Source organism: Aplosporella prunicola, assembly GCF_010093885.1.
Source record: "Aplosporella prunicola CBS 121167 unplaced genomic scaffold K452scaffold_6, whole genome shotgun sequence".
Lineage (NCBI taxonomy): Eukaryota > Fungi > Ascomycota > Dothideomycetes > Botryosphaeriales > Aplosporellaceae > Aplosporella > Aplosporella prunicola.
This window is the reverse complement of record NW_022983534.1, coordinates 427,643-444,406: the sequence shown is the minus strand read 5'-3', so window position 1 is coordinate 444,406 and position 16,764 is coordinate 427,643. Positions and strand designations below refer to the sequence as shown.

The following is a 16,764-nucleotide window of genomic DNA, read 5'->3' as shown; positions in this document are numbered from 1 at the left end:
TGTCGTAGAAGGACAAAACTGCAATAAACATTGGAAAGAGCCAGGTGTCAGTCCGGACCTACTGCAGTCCACCACTAAGACCAGCCAGCAACCCAACCCCAAAAAGAACCACTTTCTGCAACATGGATCGTCTGGCGCAAGAGATCACCGCTCACTTGGCCTCCAAAGGCCTCCATCCTACGCATGATTGGCTTTCTAACTTCATGAGTACTGTCCGGCAATCCACAGCTCTGGCAGCCATTAAACAAACGGCTCTCTTCCGTCTTCTTGCCTCCGACATCACGCAATCTCTTCGGCGCAGTCAGTCTAGTATGTTTCCTGGCGATATCCTCAACGGAACGATCAAAGAGCGTGTATTACCCGGGCCCATAGTCGTCCAGGTCATCGAAATCGAAGACATTGGGCGTTCCTGCTGGAGCCAAGTCGAGGCTTTGGAGGCCGCAGAGCGCGGCGAGATGACCAAGGGCCGCGAAGTCATCCGCGTCGTACCAGACGAGCAAGGTACCGGCGGCCCGACGCAAACTGCAGCAGATGAAGTTAACGCGGGAAACGGACCGCACAAGCTGTTGCTGATGGACGTTTCGGGAACGCGCGTGTATGCGTTGGAGTTGTTTGCCGTGAACGGCATAGGCTTGCGCATAAACATTGGCGCGAAACTGGTCCTGCGGAATGTGGTGGTCGCTCGGGGATTGGTGTTGCTGGAGCCGAAGACGACGACGTTCGTTGGCGGCAAAATTGACGCCTTGCACAAGGCATGGATCGAGGGAAGAAAGGAGAGGTTGAAAGCAGCGGCGGGTATGGCGAATTGAGAGTGGAAAGTTTGGGAGAGAGTTGCCGCTGAATGCTGCATGGATGAGGTTCTTGTGTCGAGCAGCGGTAGAGTACTGCGAAACTATACTGGACGCAGAGCCTGCACGACGACCAGGTAAATTAGAGTAGTAGGAGCTGCTAATTATCTTCAATAATAGGGTCGTCTTTTATGGGCACCAGTACGAAGAAACCCCTATAAATAACAATACAGTGCACTCCATTGCAAGCACTATCCCAAGACTCGACTTCATTCCCAAGTACACTCCAGTAAGCTACGGATTTCATTTTCTATAGTGTCGATTTTTAACTCATCCTATCCAGGCATCAAGCATGTGACAATCTAACTTGTACCGACAGGGTTGTCGAAGAGGATAGTGGTAGTAGCATTAGTCCCAAGAAGACACAAGAAGTGTCTATTCTCACATGGTGAAGCTGTCCATCACTGTCAGCCTTCATCGATACTCATTGGTCTGCTTCCAGTTCCTCACTAGTACATGCAGACTCTGACAGCACAAGTCGAGCAAAGCTTTCCAGTATATTGCTATAGAACATTCTCTCGGTGCGGTGGACGGCAGAGTGAGGTTATGCGAAAGTAGTCATATTCAAGACATGCCAACGAGTGGGAAACTGAAATGGAAAAGGTTGTACGTTTGTATATGTAAAAATCTTACTTTTATCAATACATAATGCTCCTAGGACGCTATAAAGTACAGACTACACACGTCCAAAACCACTGTTTACGTCTATTTTATCTCTCACGCTTGCGCAAACCTCCTTTCGCTAATCTTACACCGAAGCGCTGAAAAAAATACTCGCTAGAACAAGCCTGATCAAACTGGTTTCCCAAGCTTTTCCACACCAAAGGTAGGATTAAAGAACAAGAAAGCTTTTACAGTGTTGAAACAGGGCCTCCGCTACAATTGAGTTGGATTGACTCGCAAAGAAAACGCAACCAGAATGAGCAGAGACTGACTAGAAAAACCGCTCCTTGAACAACAACGCCTTGCTGATGCTTGAACAAACAAGCCCATAATCCACAGAGGAGATGATGGTACCCTCGAACTCCGAATGCCGCAAACGCGTTTGGAAACGTATACCGCTGTCCATAGCTGGACCGTTCGTCTATAATGGACAAAGAGAAAAAAGTATGAGAAGCGGAGAACAGGACTTCCGAACTTGCTTTTGGTAAGGAAAAGTAACCGAACCTATGCTCACAGCTTCCGCTTGTCGCGTCGGTCGTTAACATCTCCGGCCATCTTTTTGCCCAGTTCGTAGGTGCTGATCATGATTGCACACGCAGGAGCGACCTTTAAGCACCTTGCAGACCATCCTCTGAACAGGCCCGAGAGGCCCTGTTCCTTGAAGATATGCCACAGAAATCTCGGCATGTTCTGCTCCTCGGGCCGTAAAGCCTTCACAACGTCCTTGCCGGCATTAGACAAAGATCCGTTGCCGTTGTCTTTGTTGCTTGCATGCTTGAGCACTTGCTGTCTAGTCTTGCCAACGTCAAACGGAGTAGTGACAAAAGCCGCAACAGCACCGGATGTCGCGCCCGCGATAAAGCTATCCACTAGCGTTTCGGCGTGGTTCTCCTCGCTGCGGCTACGGCTCCTTGGTCTGGTCGCGCCTCTGGTATTGTTCCTTTCGAGCTGACGGCCTCGCCGCTTCTCACGTTCGTCCACCAACACATTCCTTCCCGTCTCGTAGCCCCACCAGTAGATTGCCGAGAATGGAACGTCGCGCCAGAGTGTCAAGCCCAGTCCACGCCACAGACTACTGTAGCCCCTCTCGCGCACCATTTCGTGAATCCCGTTCAATGTGTCGCGGAAATGGGAACCGCTCCCTCCACTATGAGCGTGCGTCGCCTGCATACGTGTGCGGAACATCTCAATGGGACTTACGGCGATAGCAGCCATGACACGCGCGCTGCTTCCAGCAACAAGGGGTGAATAGGTGTCGGAGATCTTCGCTTTGATTGGAGAAGCAGGAGAAGTACGTAACCAGTCGTAACCGGCAAAGTAGATAACGTTGGCTGGCACCGACATGAGGAGCGTTGGTGATAGGCCGCGCCACAAGGTACTAGCGCCTTCATGTCGTGCAATCTTGCGCAACCCGTCCAGAGTCGAGGTAAACACCCTGCGTTGACTCTCCTCTGCGGCACAGCTAGCAGCACTGGTGGGTGGAATGGTGGGAGCGGCCGTAGGGCCTGCGACGCAATACGGGGCATTGTTGTTTACCCAGAAGACTTCGCGACAGCAAGCTACGGTGCCAAGGTTCGGAGGCATGTTGGTGAAATGCGCGTTGTTTGAGTACAGGGTCTGAAGAGTGGGAATGGCGCGGGATCCATGGTTGGAGGATGGGGTATGGTGATGTTGAGATTGTAAGCGGACACGGACAACATCAAGCGGTGTCACTATCCAGTGTATGTTAGCATGGGAGAAGAGAAGCGTCTGGAGTGCGAGAGGTACCTAGAAGGGAGGTAAGGATGCTGCCGGAGACGGCTGACAGCATCTTTTGAGAAATGGAGGTATCCTCCGACACCTCTTCCTGTTCTCCGTTGTCGCGAGACATGTTTTCCCAGTCTGAAGGGATATTCCGGACAGGCAATCTGTCGTGGGGGTGGCCGGTGGCGTTGAGTGTAGATAGGCGTGCGGTATCGGCCATTGGAGGGTTGCAGCAGCTCTTCCAGAGCGACAGATGGCAACAAGACTGGAATGGAGCGGATTACCGGGGGCAAGACTGCATGCTGATAGCGGTGAGGGGGAAAAGGAAGATTGGTGTGGGGAGGAAGAGGGCGGAGGATGGTGACTTCGATGACATCGCCATGTAACTTTTGCGTTCGCGACGGCGGCCTCTCGATGCGCGCGCCGTCGCTAGCCGAGGCGCGCGCCGGTCGCTATCTCCGACGTTAAGAGCGCATCTAATCTGCCGATCCATCAATCGATTACCTCAGACGGTGTCGCGGTGTCCATATGGGTGAGCCTAGCTATGTGCTTCACCTGTTTGACTCATATATCTAGCTAACGCCAAACTAACCTATATGTTCTCCGTCTGCATCTTTGTCAAGCTTCCCTACTACGACTAGACTCGCAGCCACACACCATGTCCGCCCCACCAGACCCCGCCACCGCTCCTCCCTCCACCGAGGCAGAACTAGAATCCTTCAGACAAAAGTGGAAAGAAGAGGTGTCTGCGCGCGCAAAAGCAAGGCCCGGCCCGTCTACTCCCTCGCAAGAGCCTTCGTCCAGTAGGCCCAAGGAAGCACAAAGAAACAAGGCTCCCGCTGTCCCCGATAGGCTCAGAGATACCTTGGACAGGCACGATGATGCCGAACCACACACGTATCTTGACCTTGGGGAGAGGTCCTCGGGCAGAACACTGGCAGAGCCTGCGCCAGCACCCAAAAAGAAACCAGAGTCGGCATTGGAGCACTACGAGGAAGCAGTAAGGAGGGAGACTGTTGGCAATCTGGGCGACAGTGTCGCCCACTACAGAAAGGCTTTTAAGGCATGGTGTTCTGGTCGCCATATGCGATACCAACAGCTAACACTGTTGCAGCTCGATCCCGCAGTTCAGACTCATTACAAGAACAAACACTTCCCAGCCTCCGCCTTCCCTGCGCCCAAACCCAAACCTACCGACACGAACCCCTCCAATGCGTCTGCCACAGTACCCAACACTGCACACCACTCGCTAACCGGCCTCTCCTCGTCCGTCACTGATCTCATATCCTCTTTTGCGACACTGTCCATTCCTGGTGAAGAAGCGCCCACCGACCTCTCCCCCGCGCCACCGTGTCCCATCTCTGAACTCCCCGAAGAGCTGCTCGCAGATATCCTTTTATACGTGGCAATTGATGATGTTGCGAGGTTTGCGCGTCTCAGTCAAGTTTGCAAGCGCATGGCCTATCTCGTCATGACCGAGGATCGGGTGTGGCGACGCATTGCGCTTGGACAAGAATTCGGGTTTGCAGCTATGCACTACAAATGGGCATGCAAGCTGGACGGGTCGCCAGAAGAAGAAGAAGACGAAGAAGGTAGCGGAGAAGAAGGGGGACGAATGCTTTCCAGCTATCTTCCTCCTTCAGATGCACTCCCAGAGGGAATTGACGAAGAAGAATGGGAAGAGCTAGAAATGGCACGCCTCGCGAGTGCCGCCTTACACACGATTCCTCTGGTTCCATCCAAGTACGCCAGCTACAGGACGCTATTCCGGCAACGGCCCCGAGTCCGCTTCAACGGCTGCTACATCAGCACCGTGAACTACGCGCGGCCGGGCGCAACGCAGTCGAACACGCTGAACTGGGCCACCAGCCCCGTCCTCATCGTCACCTACTACCGCTACATACGGCTGTACCGGGACGGCTCGTGTATCAGCCTGCTCACAACCGCAGAGCCCAACGAAGTCGTGCCCTACCTCGACAAAGAACAAGCGCTCGCCAACCGCGGGCACCGCAGCCACCTGCCGCAGGCGGTAATGAAAGACGCGCTGCTCGGGCGGTGGCGGCTCAGCGGGCCCGAAAAAGCCGCGCTGCCGGACGCGGGGGAGCTCCTGTCCGGCACAACGACAGCGACGCCGCACGCGCACTCGGACGTCAGGACGTGCGACCGCCCCGGCCCCGCAGAGGCAGAGGGCACCCTGCACGTCGAGACCGAGGGCGTCACGCCAAAGTACATCTACCGCTCCGTGCTCGCGCTGGCCAGCGCCGGCCGCCATGCCCGGAACAACAAGCTCGCGTGGCAGGGCTACTGGAGCTATAATCGCCTGACGGACGATTGGGCCGAGTTCGGCCTCAAGAACGATAAGCCGTTTTATTGGTCGCGCGTTAGGAGCTGGCGGTAGGTTGGTTGGTCGGTTGGTCTGTCTGGCTGTCTGGCTGGCTGATGGCGAGGCGAGCAGTGGGATCCTCGGCGTAGGTAGGTAGGTAGGTAGGTAGGTAAGCAAGCTTTTGATGGGATTGGATGGGATGGGATGGATGGGTTTCTTTTCCATTAATGATGGGGACTGTGTATGCTTTCATTTCTTCTGAGGGGGAGTTCAGACGTATGGACGACCTCCGCGATAGACTGGGTAAGAGAGTATGGTACATATACATATATACACGTACAGCAGGATATGAGACATGTAGGTTAGATGAAACCGCATTATAGCTGCTTGCAATCAGACACACACACACACACACACACACACACACACACACACACACACACACTTGTCAGCGAGACGCCGCCCCGCCGCAGCAGCGACCTATGGAAGCAAGTCCGCTGTAGGTACTTTTTAAACAACGAGAACACGGGAAAAAGGCAGGCACAAGGGAGAGAAAAGCACCCAAACAGGATACTCCGAGCCCATTATTCCGAGAAGCATAGGCACTCCCACTCCAACACAACACGCCGGCACACGAAGCATCATCTGCTACTGCTACACCCCACCCACCCCACCACCCCCTACCTACCCACTCCCGACACTCCCGCCCCGACTCCCCAGCCCGCCATTCCCCTCCTCCTCCTCCTCCTCCTCCTCCTCCTCCTCCTCATCATCATCACCACCACCAGCACCACCCCATCCCACCCGCCCAACCCTAAACACATCGGCGCACCACTCAGCAAACACATCCGGCTCCCACACCTCGTCGACGCGGCCCTTGCCCTTCCCCCTCGCCGCAGCCGGCACAGCGCCGACGCCGGATTGCTGCACCACGTCATCGTAAAACGCCTCGTACGCCGCGACGACGTGCTCCATGACCGCGGCGACGAGGGTTTCGCGCGTGCGCGCATCCTCAATATACGCGTCCAGCTTGGCCCTTAAGAACGGGACCTCGCGCTGCGCCGCGGCCTTTGTGTCCGCCAGCCCGGCCAGCGCATCAAAGCCCTTCTTGCCGGCCTTGGCGCGCATGGCCACCACGGGCGCAGCGACGCGGCCGGCGACCCCGTTTGTAAAGTCGTTGATGACGGTGCGCAGGCGGCCGTCCAGCTCGCTCTTGGCGTCGAGCATGTTCTCGACGACGCGGGGGATGAGGCCGCCGCCGACGAGGCGCGCGAGGTTGAACGGGTTGAAGAGGCCGCCGCGCTCGCGCAGCTCCCAGAACGTGTGCGTCATGGATGAGAAGTCGAGAGACACGTCGTGCGAGATGTATTCGATGTCGAAGGCGACGATTTGCTGCTTTAGCAGCAGGAGGTGCTTGAGCAGGAAGAGCTGCGCGTCAGTTGGTGAGGCGCGCGGCGCGATGAGCGTCGAGGCGTGGTAGAGGGAGAGGGTCGTTTGGTGCACGATTTGGTGGGCGAGGTCGTCGAAGACAGTGGACTGTGCGTTGTGTTAGTAGGACCCGTAATCAAGGAGGAGGGAGGTTCTTGGATTGCATACGTTGACGAGGCGGTAGATCTTGCTGAGGAGCCAGATTGCTTTGCGGAGGGTTGGGTACCAGTTCCTGAAGGCGGAATCGGCACCGAATGCCCAACGGGAATCAGCGTCTTCGCCCTCCGCACCCATTGGCTCGCCGAGTAACAGAGAGCTATTCTGTCCTTTCTTTCCCGATAGCACTGGTCCAGAAGGTTTGGCGCTGGATGTTGAAGTGCGTTGGTTGCGCGCCGGGTAGTCCAAATCTTCCGGCTTCGGCTTGAAATACTCAATCTCGTCCCGCAAGATTGCCAGCGCGAGGAAGATCAGTCTGGCTTGGGCGTCTTCCAGCGCGGGATGGATGAGATGAGAGAAATTCAAGCGCACGGTGTCGTCTAATTCTGCCTCCTCTTCCTCTTCCTCCATGTATCGAGTCTGGATCAGAGTGCACAGCTCGCAGAGCTTTACCAGCTGCGTCTCGTGGATGGTCCGCGGACGCAAGTAGTCATAAAACGGCTCCATCATGCCCTCGAGGAAGTCATAGAGGCCGCCTTCGCCCTCGAACCACTCTCCCCACAAATCATACTCGTCGAGACATATACCGCGGATATAGCCGATGCTGCTCCGGGCAAACGATACCAGGTCCTTTGATGAGCTGGGCGCCAAAGAAATCTCTTGCAGCTTCTTTGCAATCAATGGAAGAATTAGCCTTCCGCGAGTTGCAGAGTAACTCTGGTACAGCTCGTTCATAAGGCTCTGATACTCCGCTTCGGCGTCAGGCTCAGCATTCTCTGGTAGGACGGCTCTCTTTTGTATCTCCAGACCCAGTGTCTTCAACTCCGCGGCGCCCACCCGGAATTTGGCGTATAGCAACGCAGACATGGTCGTGTCGTTCAATTGCCTGTCGGCTATGCGCTTGGACACGTCGGCCGCGATCTCGCGCAGAGCATTGGTAAAGTGGACCCGAATCAGAGTAAGAGCTCTAGTAAGCAGCAAGCGGTACCGAGACCGATAGGTCGCCGCTTCGCGATGGTTGGGATGCGCTTGCATGTACTCCAGGCACATGTCGAGATTCTCAAGCATCTCCGAAAACTGCCTCCCGCGGACAAAGTTCCCAGCACCAGGAGCGTTGAGTCGGCGCGTGATGGGCTCGAGGTAGTTGTAGTACTGCAGGTTCTCCGTCATGTCATCCGCCAGCTTCGTGATGCGCTTCTGGTCGGTTATCAGGCCCTCGCATTGCGTCTGGAACGTCGTCGTCTGAGCGGCTACGGCCTTGAAGGAATCGGACAGCGAGGAGAGCAGATCCAAGGCGGACGTGGTGCTTTCGAGAAGCGAGTCGAGATGGCGGTGGGTAAGGTGTAGCTGGTCGCGGTAGAGCCTGGGGGCACATCAGCATCATTCCGGCCACGTTCCCGCAAGCGGCACAGGGCGTACTGGTACTCGGCGTGGCTGGCGTCCAGCAGGTCGTCGCTGAGGCCATTGTACCACTGGGCAAAATCCAACTCCGTCTTGAGCTGCTCCCTCGACCGGCGCTTCTGCTTCTCCAGGCCGCGCTCCTTCTTGATGTGGGCGCGCACGACGTCGTAGAAATCGCTGTAGCTCTTGGCGCGGCGGGCCACGGTGGCCTTCGGGGGGCCATTGTCCTGCTCGGGCTCTTCGACTATGTCAGGGATGGCTTCTACGGGATCGTTGTCAGCAGGATTGCCCTCCTGTTGCGCGCATCATCAATACCAGACGTACCCATGAGCTGGGAGTTGGCTTACGTTGGGCTGCTTGAGCAGCGAGACGCGACGGCGGTGCGTCTTGGGCTTCTCGGGCACCTGGAGATGCTCGGGGACCAGGGCATCGTAGACATCGTACATGGTTTGCGGCACTCTCGGGGCTCAGTGAAGTTCCACGGGGCAAGACGGGAAGGACGGAGGAGCGCTGGACAGGGCTTGCGCTAGGCCCGATGAGCGAAAATGTTCGATGACATCGACACAGGTAGATAGCTATTCACGCGCGGGGTAATTACTCTCTATATAGGTATATCTCCCCATCTACGCGCTCCCTCTACGCGCTCCCTCAGCAATGCTCCCCTCGCGCTGCCTGCGCCGCGCCGCCGCGCCTAGAAAGCCGCCCACCACCCCGCGCAAACCATTTCCCCGCAGCGTCGCCGTCATCACCGCCATCGGCTCCGTCGCCGCCTTCTACCAGTACCAGTCGGGCGGCCGCATCCACCGCAATGTCTACGCCGAGGCCCACGCCCCCGCCCCCCGCTTCGAGAAGCACTACCGCGTCGGCGCAACCCCCGAGGAGACGCGCGACATAATCAGCTCCCAGCACCTGCAGGTCAAGCGCAGCTGGGAGCATCCGGGCGTGTACGCGTGGGGCTCCAACACCGGCAAGGTCGTCGCGCCAGACTCGGACGAGCAATTCGTAAAAACCCCGCGCCGGATTCCTTTCTTTGACGGCGTGCTGCTGCGCGACATTAAGCTGGACCGCTCCTTTGGCGCTGCTATCAATGAGAAGGGAGACCTGCTGCAATGGGGCACTGGGTTTGACAAGGAACACTCCCAGCCCGCTGTCACGCTGCGCGGCAAGGACTTGAGGTCCCTCGTCATCAGCCGGGACCGCATCATTGGCCTCAGCGGCAGCGGTAATGTCTACTCGGTCCCCGTGGCCAAGGCCGAGCAGGAGAAAGGCAACAAGCCCTCCGAGAGCTCGTGGGTGCCCTTCCTCTCTTCCACCTCTCCCATCGCCTACCGCACTCTTGAGCCCAAGAGCCTTCCCTGGGGCGAGAAGGTCTCCGCCCTGGCCGGCGGCCTCGAGCACGTCCTGCTGCTCACAGACAAGGGCCGCGTCTTCTCCTGCGCCGCCAGCGACTTGGACTACCCCTCCAAGGGCCAACTCGGCATCCCCGGGCTGAGCTGGAACACGCGGCCCGCGGGGCCCTACGACCAGCCACACGAAGTGTCGACGCTGCGCGGCTTTGACATCTCCAGGATCGCGGCCGGCGACTTCCACTCCCTTGCCGCGGACAAGGACGGCCGCGTCTTCTCCTTCGGCGACAACGCCTTCGGCCAGCTCGGCTTCGACTACGACGCCGACGTCCCGTTCGTCGACTCCCCCGCCCTGCTCCCCGTACAGGCCCTCTACCGCGGCACCGGCCTCACGCCGCGCGTCACGGCCATCGCCGCCGGCGGCCGCAACACGTACTTCACGGTGGACGCGGCGCGGGCGGCAACAACGACCCCGACGTCCAACCCCGCCGACAGCAGCAACAGCCTCGCCGCGCAGCACCAGCGCCGCCGCACACCCCCCGTCACGGCCGACACCTGGGCCTGCGGCCAAGGCATCTACGGCGGGCTCGGCAACGGCCGCTGGACGCACATCCAAGGCCAGCCGGTCAAGATCCCCTCGCTGTCCGCGCTATTCGAGTACTCGGAAACGCAGAACCAGACGCTGCCGATCCGGCTCGCGCGCCTCAGCGTCGGCGCCAACCATGCCGCCGCCGTCATGGCCAACGAAGCGCACGTGGCAGCGGGGCCCGCGGCCGCCGGCGCCTCCGTCGCAGACACGAACTGGGGCGCCGACGTCGTCTTTTTCGGCGCGAACCAGCACTTCCAGATCGGCACGGGCCGGCGCAACAATGTCGCTGTGCCGACGTATTTGGCGCCGTTGGACCACGCGGCCGAGAGGCGCGTGCGTGGGAAGGAGGAACATCGGCTGCAGATTACGCCGCGCTGTCGGGTTAGGGTTAATGGCAGGAGCGTGGATTTGGAGCAGCGGGTTGAGTGTGGGAGGGAGGTTACGGCGGTGTATTCGGGGGTTTGAGGGCGCGGGTGTGCGTGAGAGAGAGAGTGTGTGTGAGTGTGAAAATGAACGGATGTACGGACGGACGGACGGACGGACGGAGTCTTCTGCTACTGCTGCTACATGCATGCTACTGCGTATCTTGGAGCGGCGTTTGGATGTTTGGATGGCTAGCTAGTTCTTGGGCTTAGTACCTACCTAGGTAGGTAGCTGGGTAGTCGGGAAGCGGGGGCAGCGCCGGGAACCAAAAAAGGTGACAAAACGAGGAGGGAAAGGAGGAGAAAGAGAAGGAGACGACGATGGCGTTCATGCATGCCTGTATAATACCTACCTCTCCGCCACACAAGGCCCGAAAAAGCACGTTTGCTACTTATACGATATATATACATACCATGTCCAACTAACAAAACACATGAAGCTCTCACACCACGACCCCTGACCCCTCCCTCCCTGCTTACCCTACCTACCCCACACACACACACACGCACGCACACATCCATGATCCCGACTAGACAGTCGTAGGCAGACCGCCAACCGCCCCGCCCCGCGCCACCTCGCGCCCCACGTCGTCCCGCCCGGCTCCAACAGGCGGCCCGCTGCCACTGCCAACGGAGCACCCTAGCTAGCTAGCTAACCACCTAGCTAGCCAGCCACGTGGGCGGCTGGGCCTAGCCATGCCTACCTTGTCTAGTCATAGAGAGAGACAGCAGGTTAGAGTTGGACTAGGCTACCCTGCCCTATCCTACCTTACCCCACCGCACACAGTCGACCTCACAGCACTCATCTCCAGTGTAGCAAGCAGTAGCAGTAGCGTATTCTTATCTTATCTCGTTTCATCTGCATCCGCCTCGCGGCGTATTCGTAGATATCGGCGTCGTACGTACGTGGTAGTTAGTTTGCTTTAGTTTAGTTTAGTGTAGTCTCTTAAGTACGTCGTCTCAGCGTCGTCGCTTCTTGTCCTCGTGCCATGCCATGCCAAAACCCCACCAACCCGTCCTTCCAACCTGATCCAAAACCCCCACCCAACCGATCCCATTCATCATGGCTCGTCTCCGCTGTCTCGCAAAAGCAGCAGGCAGCCCAATACTCCCATGCCGGCCCATCCGGCCCAAACTGGCCCAAAAAAAAAAACGCCCGTCCAAATGCCCCGTCATTCGTCCCAAAAGCCAAAAATTATCAGCGTCTGAAGAAAGGTATCCAAAAAAAAAAAGAGGACAAATAATAGCAGGCAGCCACCGCCGTCTTCATAGCGCCAGTGTGTGTGTATGTGTGTATGTGGTTTTTGTGGGTATCCCGTGTGCATGCGATGCGATGCGATGCGGTGCTGGCGGCAAAGAAAACGACGCGGCTGCAGAAGTAGAAGAAAGGGGTATTCGGCGCGCTGTGCGGATGCAACAGGACGGAAAAGAAGAAAAAAGAAGAACAAGCAGACAAGGTGGGTATGCCCTGAAAGACCAAGAATAACGGGCGAGGGGAGAAATGAAGAGAAGGCAAAAATCCACGCAATGCCGAAGAAAGGGGATGAGAGCCGCCCATTGTCGATCGGTCGCTGCTGTAGTATGCACAAGTCTGCAACCAACCGGCTCAATCCGCGTCCCAGTCACGAGCTCGTCGAGTTATCTCTCGTCATGCCCGGAACCGTCGTGTCGATCATTAAGCTCGCACGTCTCGCGCTCAGTCGCGGTCCGTGAGTTTGTCCAGCATCACGATGCTGAGAATCATGACCAACAGGCCAATCGTAACAATTATGAGTAGCACGAAGCCGAACCAGCCGAGCACCATCGCCGCGGTGCCGACGCCGCTCTTGATGCTGCCGTTGCCCAGGTCCTGCGTTATCGTGGCCGCGGCTACCGACGCCGTGTGCTGCCATAACACCGACACAAGAACGAAGATGGACGAGATAAAAATCAAGGCGAGTGCGATCTGCGAGACTGGACGCGAGGGGAAGGGCTTGACGTCGACTTCGGAGCCTTCGGCTGTTTCTTCCTCGTGCCAGCCCGGGAAGGTGGCGAGGAGAATGAAGGTGATGAAGGCGAGGATGACGGCGACGATCCTGGCTTATGTCAGATTTTGTTCTTGTAATTACTAGAAAAAGGAATGTTCCGGTGACTTACAGCAGGTACGGGAAAATGATGCTGTCCTTGAAGGTGCTGGCGACCCAGACAATGTTGAGCGGGTCCTGATCGACGTTGATCTGCTCCGCAAGTGCCGTCGCGTTGTTGGAGCACAGGAACGAGCCACCGTTAGGATTGACGCAGACTCCAAAGTAGCCGACACGCACTTCCATGACGGCGCGGCCAACGATGTTGGAAATGGCGGCGGTGACGCCCGGGTCTACTTGCGCTGGATCATACGTCGGCGTGTACGATTGGTAGTACATGCTGATTAGGAAGATGCCGGGAATGAGAGGAGAGGTACTTGAGCAGCCAGCCAGTAGAAGGGCTGGTTGTTCCATTAGCATTCACTAATGGAGGATCATGGTGCTACGGTGGACTCACAGAGAAGGATTATCGCGATGGCAATAAGGATCATGAGAATGTGGTGGTATCCCAAGAAAGGCAGCAGCCCTGGGGCCGAATGTCAGCATGTTGTTACCGTGGCACTTGAGGACTAGTTGGCTTGACTTACTTTGCATGGTCACCGCGAACCGTAAATTCGCCATGGCGCCAGTCGATATGCTGTCACGACAATGACTTTGTTCTTACACGAGGTAGATAGCGGGCAGGAATGCTTCCAACGGCTCCCGAAGGGCCGGGAAATTCTTGGAGGGCGTGGTATGTTACCACTGGCAGCGACAGCAGAGAAACAAGACCCAAGGGCTAAGACCTGGGTGCCGGGTGTGGAGAATGCGGGGCTCGTGAAGATGGTGTGGTGGTTGAGCGGCAGCGGAATGCGCACGCAGTGGTCAGAAGAAGGCGCGCGTGGTGGTTGTAGCGTGGTGTTGTTGTTTTGTGCTGGCGGCTGGCTTTGTCTTGGCAACAGCTGCAAGGCAACACGACGCCGTTTGTCTTGCAGAAGCGATTGATAGCGAAGAGAATGTTAGAGAGCAGAGAGGACGCAAAGAGAAAAGGGTTCAGGCAGCTTGCCGGGCGTGATGCTTGAAATTCAGGTGGTTGACAACTCCCAGCCACATTTAGTGTTCCCAGCCCCCTCCCTCCAAGCAACTGCCTGCCAGCTCGTCATGATCGTGACCTGGGGTTGCGCCCGGACCACTCGACGCCCTTCCCGCTCGGCGGCTAGGCCCCGCCCGACCCTGGCGCCGTCTCCCGCAGACACATCATCCCAGACTCTCCCGGACCCTTTGGCTGCCGTCGAACCTCGCTGCTCTTCGCGTGCCCAGAGCCCAAGTCGTCTGGCCAAGGAACGCGCCCTTGCAGCTGCCGTTGTCGCCGTTTTCTTCTTACCACTACCGGCCCGCATCCCGCTGATAGATTGGGCTGCCACGTCGGGCGTGGCGCAGTTTGTCGAACCCAGGCTGAGCCGCTCACCGGTCCGCACCACTGCCCTTCAACGATCCACATCCACATCCCTGCAGCCTTCAAGGATGTGCAATCTTCAAATGCTTTGACCAATAGGCAGCACAGATCACTTGGCAGCATGCATAGTAAAAGTAGACGTTTGTTCAAAGAGAAAAAGTTTATTGGACTTCTTAGGTCGTCAAGTTGGTATCATAGACTAGATAAACTGCCCGAGAGGGTCAGGGAAAAGTAGCCTGGGTCGTGAATCATGTTCCATCTCCATCACCCATTTAGTGCTTGTCACCGAGGCCAACGGCGTTCTTGGCCTTGTCGACAATCGACTCGCCGGTGCCGCCGTGGACGTGCTCATCCTTGGAGCGGCCGAGCTTGTCGCTAGCCTCCTGGCCGGCAGACTTGGAGTCGTCGGTCTGGAAACCACTGTGCAATGCGTCAGAGGGAGTCCGGTGTGAACGATTCACAGAATGGAAGCTTACCGAGCGACCTTGTCACCGGTGTCGGTGAAGGCCTCCTTGGTCTTCTGCTGGGTGGACTTGGTGGAGTCGGGGGTGAGCTCCTCCTTAGCCTCTGTGAAGTATAAAGGGTTAGCAAAGCTCAGTGATGGTTTAATGAGAGCAAGGGGATGGCGTACTGGTAGAGAAATCCTTGCGGCCGGCGTCAGACATGTTGATTGAGGTGGTTGAGATTTGGTTTGTGGAAAAGGTTGATGAGTGTTTGTGTTGGTTGAGTAGTTGAGAGAGCTTGAGTGATGAGGGGAGAGTAGAAGGCGGAGAAAGAGGAGGCTTTTGTAGGCGTTGAACGGGTCGCGGGGTAAGCGTCTACGTCATCGATCACAAGCGGGTTCGTCGTTGCATTGGGAACGGAACAAGGAAAGCGCGACCTTTGTGAAGGGCTGAGGTCACTTTAGCGGGAAACCTATCATCGCGTCGCCGCTTTCTCCAGGAACGTTCGCAGTCCAGCTTGCGTGTTTGGGGCGGCGGCCAGAACAACGGCGTATGACGTACGTAAATCGCCAATCCCCCTGCAGCGGGCTTGTGCGCACGCGCGCGGAGGATCGCTCCAAGTCCTGAAATCCGCATCACTCGCGGATGGCAATCTTGCTTTGTCACCGATCAACGCGCCTTACGTCGTCTCCTTCACGGCCCTTGCGTCATCGCCTGATCGCCTTTTCTTTCGTCACCGCCACACAAGATGATGCACGCACGCAAAGCACGTGTGGCTGTGTCAGCACTGAGGGGCAATGGAGGGGTAGAGAAAGAGCAGGCCGATGACGAAAGCCCGCCCATCGCATCACCTAGCGCCCCTTAATTCTTGCATCAGGGCCCAGCCCAGTCTCAAACAAGAACACGGATCTCACAATGAGCCTCCCCGCACGCTTCAAGCTAGTCTTCTTCACCCCAGCCTCGGCCCTCCCCGCCGTCAAAGCCGCAATCTTCGCTGCTGGCGCCGGCCGCTACCCAGGCCCAGGCAATTACACCGAGTGCTGCTTCACCCAGCCCGGCATAGGCCAGTTTCGCCCCGGCGCCTCTGCCAACCCCAACATTGGCTCTGTGGGGAAGCTCGAGGAGGTCGAGGAGCTGCGCTGCGAGACGCTGTGTGTAGGCGAGGACATTGCGCGCAAGGCCGTCGATGCTCTGAAGAAGTGAGTCGTGCTAATGTCATGCCGATGGGGAATGATGTGCTATGTGGTCCGATGCGTAGATCATGCTGACCATGATGGGCACGCAGGAGTCACCCATACGAGGAGCCCTCCTATGAGGTCTACAAACTCGAAGACTTCTAGAACCGTCGACGGCTGTGCATGCAAGTGGCAATATCAATATGGGTGACGGTCCATAACCATCCAGACCGAGGCATATACACATGATTGATATCCGACTTTCCCTATTCTCCACTCATGACGAAGAGGCATTCGGGTTGCCTTGACGCTCCACAATTCAAACCTCCCACCTCTCATCGAGAAGACGCATCTCCGGCAGTAACAACCAATCGATACCCGCCTCAACGAACTCTGAAACAGACCCTGTGTCCCCAAACCTCGCACACAGTTGCACAACACGAGAACAAACTGACATCAAGAAAAACGCGCCATCCAATAACCGTCCCCCAGCTCAGCCTCGCGACCGCCCACCCAAATACCGCGCACGCACGGCACGCAACAGAAACGCCCGTCTTCTCACGAACCCCTCCTGCATCCTCCGTAGTAGCATGCTGTGGCATAGCATACTCCTAGCACCAACACCTTCCCCCCCTCCTCCAACCAAAGCATCCACCCCATCACCATCTCAAGTTCTCCCACCACTGCCACCATAATCGCACAACCGCAAGCACCTCACTCTCATCCACC

The 16,764-nt window shown here is 57.2% G+C and overlaps 8 protein-coding genes across 8 annotated transcripts; 4 read left to right on the top strand and 4 right to left on the bottom strand.

Moving 5' to 3' along the window:
• K452DRAFT_316504 (uncharacterized protein) lies at positions 1 to 809 on the top strand (the record flags this gene model as incomplete). The annotated part of the gene is made up of 1 exon (XM_033543973.1): positions 1 to 809. Exon 1 carries the CDS (start codon positions 123 to 125, stop codon positions 807 to 809), a length of 687 nt encoding a protein of 228 aa, XP_033400241.1. The 5' UTR covers positions 1 to 122.
• A 1,212-nt stretch (positions 810 to 2,021) lies between these two features.
• Positions 2,022 to 3,381, bottom strand: K452DRAFT_325090 (uncharacterized protein; the record flags this gene model as incomplete). Its single annotated transcript, XM_033544747.1, has 2 exons — positions 2,022 to 3,223; positions 3,279 to 3,381. The coding sequence occupies 2 exons, from the start codon at positions 3,379 to 3,381 to the stop codon at positions 2,022 to 2,024; spliced, it is 1,305 nt and encodes a 434-aa protein (XP_033400240.1).
• Positions 3,382 to 3,817: 436 nt separating this feature from the next.
• On the top strand, positions 3,818 to 5,994 carry K452DRAFT_349626 (uncharacterized protein). Its single transcript, XM_033545607.1, has 2 exons — positions 3,818 to 4,317; positions 4,369 to 5,994. Exons 1-2 carry the CDS (start codon positions 3,913 to 3,915, stop codon positions 5,650 to 5,652), a joined length of 1,689 nt encoding a protein of 562 aa, XP_033400239.1. The 5' UTR covers positions 3,818 to 3,912; the 3' UTR covers positions 5,653 to 5,994.
• On the bottom strand, positions 5,636 to 9,035 carry K452DRAFT_349625 (uncharacterized protein; the record flags this gene model as incomplete). Its single annotated transcript, XM_033545606.1, has 5 exons — positions 8,910 to 9,035; positions 8,581 to 8,855; positions 7,174 to 8,524; positions 6,382 to 7,113; positions 5,636 to 5,716 (listed from the first exon to the last, which is right to left on the bottom strand). Exons 1-5 carry the CDS (start codon positions 9,006 to 9,008, stop codon positions 5,636 to 5,638), a joined length of 2,538 nt encoding a protein of 845 aa, XP_033400238.1. The 5' UTR covers positions 9,009 to 9,035.
• Positions 9,036 to 9,156: 121 nt separating this feature from the next.
• Positions 9,157 to 11,332, top strand: K452DRAFT_284852 (uncharacterized protein). Its single transcript, XM_033540019.1, has one exon. The coding sequence runs from the start codon at positions 9,217 to 9,219 to the stop codon at positions 10,960 to 10,962; it is 1,746 nt and encodes a 581-aa protein (XP_033400237.1). The 5' UTR covers positions 9,157 to 9,216; the 3' UTR covers positions 10,963 to 11,332.
• Positions 11,333 to 12,615: 1,283 nt separating this feature from the next.
• K452DRAFT_223180 (uncharacterized protein) lies at positions 12,616 to 13,603 on the bottom strand (the record flags this gene model as incomplete). The annotated part of the gene is made up of 4 exons (XM_033536604.1): positions 12,616 to 12,994; positions 13,056 to 13,383; positions 13,440 to 13,508; positions 13,570 to 13,603. 4 exons carry the CDS (start codon positions 13,601 to 13,603, stop codon positions 12,616 to 12,618), a joined length of 810 nt encoding a protein of 269 aa, XP_033400236.1.
• Positions 13,604 to 14,689: 1,086 nt separating this feature from the next.
• Positions 14,690 to 15,369, bottom strand: K452DRAFT_316499 (uncharacterized protein; the record flags this gene model as incomplete). The annotated part of the gene is made up of 3 exons (XM_033543972.1): positions 15,049 to 15,369; positions 14,894 to 14,984; positions 14,690 to 14,837 (listed from the first exon to the last, which is right to left on the bottom strand). The coding sequence occupies exons 1-3, from the start codon at positions 15,080 to 15,082 to the stop codon at positions 14,690 to 14,692; spliced, it is 273 nt and encodes a 90-aa protein (XP_033400235.1). The 5' UTR covers positions 15,083 to 15,369.
• A 406-nt stretch (positions 15,370 to 15,775) lies between these two features.
• K452DRAFT_295955 (uncharacterized protein) lies at positions 15,776 to 16,200 on the top strand (the record flags this gene model as incomplete). Its single annotated transcript, XM_033541877.1, has 2 exons — positions 15,776 to 16,059; positions 16,146 to 16,200. 2 exons carry the CDS (start codon positions 15,776 to 15,778, stop codon positions 16,198 to 16,200), a joined length of 339 nt encoding a protein of 112 aa, XP_033400234.1.
• Positions 16,201 to 16,764: the final 564 nt, after the last annotated feature.

What these genes read in the sequence shown, in the direction of transcription:
- K452DRAFT_349626 (XM_033545607.1), top strand. Translation starts at nt 3,913, where the DNA reads ATGTCCGCCCCACCAGACCCCGCCACCGCTCCTCCCTCCACCGAGGCA. An exon ending in ACTACAGAAAGGCTTTTAAG is followed by an intron (nt 4,318 to 4,368) that starts GCATGGTGTTCT and finishes ACACTGTTGCAG; the next exon opens with CTCGATCCCGCAGTTCAGAC.
- K452DRAFT_284852 (XM_033540019.1), top strand. Translation starts at nt 9,217, where the DNA reads ATGCTCCCCTCGCGCTGCCTGCGCCGCGCCGCCGCGCCTAGAAAGCCG.